Genomic DNA, 8,260 nt, shown 5'->3' with positions numbered 1-8,260 from the left:
AACCAGTCCTTGACATCACTCAGACAGTCAAACAGAGGATGTGGTGAGGATAAAGCATCCCCAGTCAGGTGAAGGTAGATTTGAATATCATCAGCGTAACAGTGAAAAGAGACATTGTGTTTTTCAAAAATGGAGCTCAAGGGCAACATATAGAGAGAAAACAACACAGGACCATATATATCTTTTAAATGAGTTTTCTTACAATCTGATCTTGTGAAATAAGTTTTTTTATGTCTAAAAATATGTTTTTGCTAATGATGTAGACATATTAAAGGCGTACACGTGAAATACCTGCAGTCCAAAAAAATGAAAAAGTCAGATGTTTAACGTTTGACTGAATATATTTGAACTGAAGCTGCTTTTTCTGAATTCTCAGCAGCCTCTGACTCAGTCGTCTCCCATTTGTTAGAGCCACAGCGAGCGTTTCAGTCTTGCATCAGTATAGCTTGATTTCATTACAAGTTACGCAAACCTTCCCTATCCATTTCCTCTGTGCTACACTCTCACATTGTTTAATCCTCTTATTTGTCTCCTGGTGACTGATGCTTAGAATAATAAACATGGTACATAATACTCCAAGGGATGTGTTATTCTTCTCAAGCATGCTGTTAATGTGACCTCAGGTTTGAGGCAAGGGAGGATATCTTCTGGTGGCTATTCTCTTTCTGTAAACAAGGCCTCGAGAGCTCTCTGTTAAATTGACCCAAAGACTTTTCGCTGTCCCCTGGAAGACTTTTCTCATTCGCTCTCCTGTGCCACGTCCATAGGGAGACGCCACTTGGAACTAGTTTACTCTGCATTTATATGATTGAAGAAGTTGTATTTTGTATGGAAGTGCGGCACGTTGTATTTCTTGTCTTCTTTTCATCACCATGTTTATAGCGCAGTTTAATTTTAATTAACGTCTTCTGTTTGCTTTGATTAGAGTGCAGCGACGACAACCCATGTGAAGGTCTGGGTCGTCACGCAACCTTTAGAAATTTTGGGATGGCCTTCCTCACACTGTTTCGAGTGTCCACTGGAGACAACTGGAATGGGATTATGAAAGTATGAACAGACACACACACAAACGCACTTGTATGCACAACATGAGCTCTAATAAATGATGACTAGATTATCTCATAACCGCAGAGAGCGACGACCTCGAAAAGCAATTATGAAATGATAAAGTAGCTTAGAGGAGACCGATGTCAAAACTTTCACATTTTGAGTTTTACTTTATTAAAAAATGAAATTCTGAACGACACAAAAATGTGATAGTTTACAAATGATGTGACAATTTCATGTGTTTTTCTTTTTTTTAAATGAATTATAATTTTTAGGTATAGTGTAGAATCTCTTTAACAAGATCATGTTAGGGAAAAGGTGTCAAACACAAGGCCTGATGCTAAAAAAAAATGACATGTTTGTTGAAGTCACACACCTTTTTTCTAATATTAAGATATTATGTGAAGGATTAAATGTGTAAGTAAACTTCTCCACTCAGGCTCGTAAGTGGCCCACAACATAAGCAATGCCTCTTGAATTCCAGCAGAGGGCGATGCCACACAGTTTCTCTTTTTAACCACTGCTTTAAAAAAGGCACTTTAAAGTAGATTTCTGTCTTTGTACAGACAGTCTGTTTTATGTTGTGTGTAAGAAATGTACGCTTCTGTCAGTTTGGCGATTTTTTTTGAGCTAATTCAATATAAAAACAGGACGTGATTTCATGCATATACCTTTTAGGAGTGATGGAGAGTGGGGGTTGTTTAACAATGTGCAATGTTTTTATTTCTTTTTTTACTGATTATGAACTACTTACATCATGTCTATGTGTGTGCTTAAATTTGTGTTTCTTTGTTTCCTGAAGTTACAAATGAGTAAATGTGTAAAACTGTGATGCTTACAAAAGTCTTTGCAGCTGTGGATGCCCAGCTTTTTCAAGTGGTGACTGTGATTCGGTGTCGGGGTAAAACTCTCTGCTTCTTCATTTTCTCTTCTTTTTCTTTTCAGGACACATTGAGAGAGTGTCACCCGTCTGACGAACACTGTTTACCATATCTGCCCTGGGTTTCTCCAATTTACTTTGTCACCTTTGTGCTCATGGCCCAGTTTGTTCTGGTCAATGTGGTGGTGGCTGTTCTGATGAAACATCTAGAGGAAAGCAACAAGGTGCAGTAACTTGAGTACTATCTCTTTGGTTTTTGGCTTTTTAAATGCACGGATATTAAGTAGATATATATTTGCAGGATGCTAAAGAGGATGCGGAGATTGATGCAGAGATCGCCTTGGAAATGGATAGGGAGAGGGATCGCAGACTAAGCACAAATTCCAACAACAGCTCAGTCGGAGGGACCTATGTGGGGCCATGCTCAAATTCACCTGAAGAGGTAGGAAGACAAAACTGTGCTTATTAGCAATTGCAGCAGTGAATTTAAGAAAGCCCAAGCTATGATGTGTAGACAACTTGGTCTCCAAAGTTGCAGCTCTTGTGGGGTGTTCTCAAAAGCTGTCCAAGGAAGGAACAGTGAACAGATCACACGGGTAGGCCTTCACTCCCCACGTGCAATCTGATCCAACAGACGAGCTACTGTTGCATCAAATAAAACTACTGCTGACCTTTCTGCCGCCTCGCAAGGTGTGTCACTTACCTGGGGAACACCTGGCACCAGATGTACTATGGGAAGAAGGCAAACTAGCGGAGGCAGTGTGATGTTTTGGGAAACCTCAGGTCCTTCCATTCATGTGGGTGTTACTTTGATATGTACCTAAGCACTATTGCAGACCATGTACAGCGTTTCACAGAAACAGTACTCCCTGATGGCTGTGGCCTCTTTTGGCAGGATAATTGGGCCTGTCAAAAAGCAACAATGGTTCAGGAATGGTTTGAAGAGCACAAAAATAAGTTTGAGGTGTGGACTTGGCTTTCAAATTCCCCAGATCCCACTCCAATCAAGCATCTGTGGAATGCGATGGACAAACAAGTCTGATTGCTGGAGGCCCCACCTCACAACTTAGAGGACTTCAATGATCTGCTGCTAACATCTTGATTACAAACACCTCAGCACACTTTCAGGAGTGTAGTGGAGTCTATGCCTCGATGGGTCAGGGCTGTTTTGGCAGCAACAGGGGAAACTACACAATAATAGAGAGGTGGTACTAATGTTATGCCTGGTCGGTGGAAATGCAATATTACGAATAAAACAAGGTATAAACATATACTTTGTTATTACATCTTACTGCTGGGTTACAGTCTTTTAACAAATACGGAAACATTTAAATACATGTTTTGGGTTGTGCATAGAGCTGGCATGTAATTCAGCCCATGTTTCTCAGAGCCTGATGAAAAGATGACAAACGATGCTCTCCTTTAACCTTTACCTTTAAGATAACTTTAAGAGACAGTTCTTTGAATTTGTGCGTGTGTGTGTGTTATTTTCAGTGGTTGTCCGTACACTATCTTGCACCAGAAAGATGCCACAGACATGGCATTCATATTTTTACCTGTCTCAACCTGCAACACAGACGTCAGTCATCAGAATCACGCAGCGCTCTATTCTTTCTTTGTAAAAACTGCAGCTGTTGGTTTTAGCACTGAGTGGTCTCTGTCTCCCCCTGCAGGAGGAAGAGGTGCAGTACAACAACCAGAACCTGCTGTCATCCAAGATCTCTGTATCCAGGATGCATTCTCTGCCAAATGACAGTTATATGTTTAGACCGGTGCGACCCGCCAGCGCCCCCTACCCTTTAGACGAGGTAGACCTGAGTCCCCAACACCAGCATTCAGGTAAACTAGATGTTAAATACTAAAATATTGATTGTGAGAGTAGCATCGCTTTATTATTGTGAAGTTTTGGCATTTTATTTAATCTGTGTGGTAAACAGACAGAGACACAGTTACTAAATTTGTTAACTAAGCTTCACAAGGTCCAATTCAAACTAGTTAACCCCTTAGCAGTCCTACAAATTTACAATTAGTCCCCTAAACCATCCAATGTACCGTGGGCGGTACGTCCGACTGCTAACAGGTTAAAATAAAAGACTGAGTAATGTTTATCTCACATAGAGTCAACCTTATACCTATCCTACATAATGTTATCTTTTTTTCCTGTAGTTTCACCTTCTGTGTGTTTAAAAAAGAAGTCAGAACATAAAGAAACAATGCTCAGAACACATCTCTAAGCACTAACAAGAACTGTTTCATTTGCAGTCAGAATCTAATGGCATGTTGTGTCCAGGCTGTGGACAGGCCCAGCTCTGTCCTAAGGTACTTACTGTAGTGGATGAGTCGATACACGTGAATACCTGCAACTTTCACACAGGCTCATCTGCTCAGCTGTGAAATGGCCGAATACTAAACTAGAGTGGTCGTTGTCTTCACAGTCAAGTTGCAAAGTCAGAAAAGTGCATATGTTTAAAAATGTGCAGTCATCACTTCTCTTTTGTCTTTTGGTTATTGTCTAGTTAAAAACAAAAAAATGCTGGGCTGCTGTGTCAGTGATTTGATTTGATTTTCATAAACCTCATATGCAATCAAAAGCACACAGATGATGAAAACAGAGACATTTAGTTGTCTTTTTGGGTTCTCTCTGTGTACTCCGGCTTCCTGATTTCGTCTTCTTCTGTTTTTTTGTTGTTGCATATTTTCACACTTAAATGTTTCAGACAGACAGAGATAGACAAAGATAACCTGAGGAAAACAAAATGCCGTTTTTAAATGAATATTTTGTGTATTAAATGAAAGAACTCTATCTAAACCTACCCGGCCCTGTGAGCCAAAGTAACTGCCGCTCTGTTAAATCATGAATTGACAGATTAACTGCATTTTTTTTGGAAAGCTGGATTCAGTTTTAGTAGCCACACTTAGGCCCGAATACTGTCAGACCTGCTGAATCAAAAAATCACTTGAATAGATCCTGTTGGACAAACTCAAAGCAACACATCATTTCAAGATCTAAAGAACCAGCTGAGAAACTGTCATTGGCATCTGTCAGTCTGGAAAGAGCTACAAAGACATTTCTAAGGCTAGCTTAGATCCATAATCCACAAATGGTGGAAACTTGGAAGAACTGTCACTTCCAAGGGTGGCAAAACCAGTTATTAAGTTTCGGGTGTAATTACTTTTTCACACAGAGCCAAATCGATCCCTTAATAAATAAAAAATCAATCATTTAAAAACTGCCTTTTGTTATTACTCTAGTTATCTTTGTGTAATATGAAAATCTGTTTGATCTAATAAGTGTTACAAATATGCAAGAAGTCAAGAATGGAGTAAGTACTTATTCACCTTTTGCACAGCATCCCAGCTTTTGTCAAAGATGTGGTGTTTTAAGAATAATATTTTGTCATGTGACTTTACAGCTTGAACTGAAAATATCTACTTGAAATGAACTCGTTTACGCTCTGACTAACATTTTATTGTTTTATTTCTATTATATCTGCACACCCCGGTTCGGTGAGCCTTAATGCTCTCTGCTGCAGGTTCCAGAAATTCTCCTAGTTCACTGAACCTGTGTGTGCAGATCACCTGAGAGCCTGGCTACACAGTTTCACCACACAGATTGAACATCTGATGGATGTGCTCTCTTGTGCACTTGACACCTGACACATTAGAGCGCTATATTCCGTCAGGACCCTAATTTCCCTTGGCATGGCGCAGTAGAGACAAGTGAAACTGTTACTGTAACCAGGATCTAATGTGGAATTTTACATGCAGCAAGCTGGCCTTCTGCGACTGTTTCCCTGAAAAGTCAGCTCGGTGCTGCTGCTCAGCATACAGTGTAACAACCTACTGTATGGGCTAATGATTTTTTTCTTCATCCAGGAAACACTTTATTTTGATAGCACATTTTAAAAAGCAAATTTTCAGCCCAGAAAACTTCTCCAGGCTTCATATCTGAAGCTGTGATTTATGACCACATCTTCCACTTAAACTTTTATTTGAATGGCTGTTTGTAAGATTCGAATGTTCTATCATAATAAAGTGTTAGCGATGTCATACTTTGGCCATGACTCTTGAAATATAATGCTTTAAAAAGAACAGAAAATAACATGTGTTTCTTTATGCCCAGCTGTGCACGTGTTTTCTCCAGAAGTGCATGTGTTTCTGTCATTTTTGTGTGTGTGCCGTGTTCTATCACGTTTGACTTGATGACATATATGCTTTGCACATGTCTCCCTGCAGTCTCAGTGATGTCGGTCCACTCCCAGCCCTGTGAGAGCCACTCTCTGCTCCAGGTTCCGGACATTTCCCCCGTTCACCCTCGGTCACCTCCATCCCTGTCTCTTCCTCGCATCGCCCCGCCAACACCCAGCCCCTCACCACGGGCCCTGCATAGGCAGGTGAGAGACCCCGTTTCACGCTTATACACACACACACACACATACACACATTTCAGCAGCTTCTTATACCCATGCGTTCTGCTTTTCTGTTGCAGGTGGCGCTTAAAGTTGATTCTGTGGAGTCTCAGGGTTTTGAGCAACAGGAGAGGACCAGCTCAGTCCATCTGCCCCCCCTGTCCCCTTCACAGCTACCTCCTCATCCATCCTCCTTGTCATCACCCCTGCCTGCTTCTCCCTCCTCCCCCTCCGCCTTCCCTCGCTATCGTCCTTCTCCTCTTCCTCCTCTGCTGTCTTCCCCTTCTTCTCTTCCTCCGCCACCGTCCTCCCCTTCGCTGCTTCTCCCTCCACCTCCCTCGCCCCGCGCCCCCTTGAGGCCTGCCAGCCTCCGGAGACCAAGGCCGCCCTCCGCCATCTCCCTCTGTGACCCGGCCGACGAGGAGGTGTATCACATCACCAGCTCTGCTGGCCACAGGTGGTGGGACGGGGAGGGAGGTGGGACGGAGAGCAGGGTTAAAGTGGGCCGCAGCCACTCCCTCTCCCCGTACACCTTGCCGTCCGCCCTCGACTCCTACTCCTCCACCTTTTCTCCTCCTCCTCCTCCGCTGCCACCATCCTCGTCGAGGAGCGCACTGAGCCTGCTTGGAGCCGGACTGAAGGACCGGGACTTCAGGAAAGGCTTCAGCATCGACAACCAGGGCTTCCTGGACAAGCCGCCATCACTGAATGCTGGATACGCCGACGACCAGCGGCGTCATTCCATCGAGGTTTGCCTCCCGCGGGCTGGAACAACCAGCTCTAACGAACACTTCACAGAGGAGGCCTACTGGCTGGAGAAAGGCGGTCCTGTGAGGGTGCAGTCTGTCAGGAGCAACCACAGAAAGAAGAAGATGAGTCCTCCATGTATATCCATTCACCCACCCTCAGAGAGGGAGCACGCTGAAACCGCCTCGCCCCCCAAATTATCTGATTGCAGCACGATGCTGAGACGCAGGACACCCTCCTACGACTTGACGCCACACATGCAGTCAAATACAAACGCCCAAGACGCGTCATCAGATGCAAACACGCAATCTCCAATGCACAGATCGCTAACGCCTGTCCATGTTCCTCTGCGAGCAAACTCGCCCACTCGGGCACTGGCTCACTCGCGACCGTCTACCCCAACACGCACTCAGACACACACCCCTCCCCACGCCTACACGCCTACACACCCACACATCCCCATCAGCCCGAACGTCTTTATCCAGCCTCACACCCCTCTTGTCCCAATGCCTTTCTCACAGACACACCCTGTCTCCCCTGCTGCGGGGCACATCCCCCTCCCTCAGTTCACCTTCGACCAACCGCAGTCCAGATACATGAGCGGCCTATCAGCTGGCATATCAGACACCGACACGGCCACCTGCTCTTCCCCTTTCGACGGCAGGCTGGGAAGCGGCGCAGGATTCAGTGCAAAGAATCGGAGGACCGCCCAATAAACACCAGTTGTTTGATTCTGGAGGTGAATCTGGTTTTAAATCTCTGAGGCTGGAGCAGCGGCGCCTCGGCTAACCTCAGCAGAGATGGGAATAAGAGGTGTTTCTTTTCAGTTGTTTTTTTGTTAAGATGAATAATGAACAGACATTGATTAATCTTTCCAGAGAGAAGCTGGTACAGACTTGAATAAGAGACAATGGATCCATTTGTTTTAAACCCAGCTGGAAGGACAGCAGATCCACAGCTGGAGGCTGTATCAGGCAAACAGTGCTCACTGTACACGGTGTGTCGGGGACTAATGCAGATAACACACCAGGACTAAAGCCACCTAACTCCGTAGCCAAAGTTTTTTTTCACACACTGTCCTCACCTGCGCGAGCCAATCAGGAAGCAGCGTCTGGCTGACAACCTCTGACCTTTTAACGGGAAGAGGTTTGTGAAATGCGAGCGTAAGGGGGGGAAT

The 8,260-nt window shown here is 44.2% G+C and overlaps 1 protein-coding gene across 1 annotated transcript in view; it reads left to right on the top strand.

The window, feature by feature from the left end:
• Window positions 1-6,224, top strand: part of cacna1ha (calcium channel, voltage-dependent, T type, alpha 1H subunit a) — a 121,152-nt gene extending 114,928 nt beyond the window's left edge. The window contains exons 33-38 of the mRNA XM_013913441.1: window positions 926-1,047; window positions 1,993-2,151; window positions 2,229-2,369; window positions 3,601-3,766; window positions 4,190-4,246; window positions 6,164-6,224. Of these exons, the coding sequence (XP_013768895.1) occupies window positions 926-1,047; window positions 1,993-2,151; window positions 2,229-2,369; window positions 3,601-3,766; window positions 4,190-4,200 (599 nt within the window). The 3' untranslated portion in view covers window positions 4,201-4,246; window positions 6,164-6,224. The remainder of the gene's footprint in view (window positions 1-925; window positions 1,048-1,992; window positions 2,152-2,228; window positions 2,370-3,600; window positions 3,767-4,189; window positions 4,247-6,163) is intronic.
• Window positions 6,225-8,260: the final 2,036 nt, after the last annotated feature.

This window comes from Pundamilia nyererei, unplaced genomic scaffold, assembly GCF_000239375.1.
Source record: "Pundamilia nyererei isolate P.nyererei 1_Seehausen unplaced genomic scaffold, PunNye1.0 scaffold00132, whole genome shotgun sequence".
Lineage (NCBI taxonomy): Eukaryota > Metazoa > Chordata > Actinopteri > Cichliformes > Cichlidae > Pundamilia > Pundamilia nyererei.
Note: the sequence above shows the minus strand (reverse complement) of the source record. Positions and strands in the feature narration are given on the sequence as shown.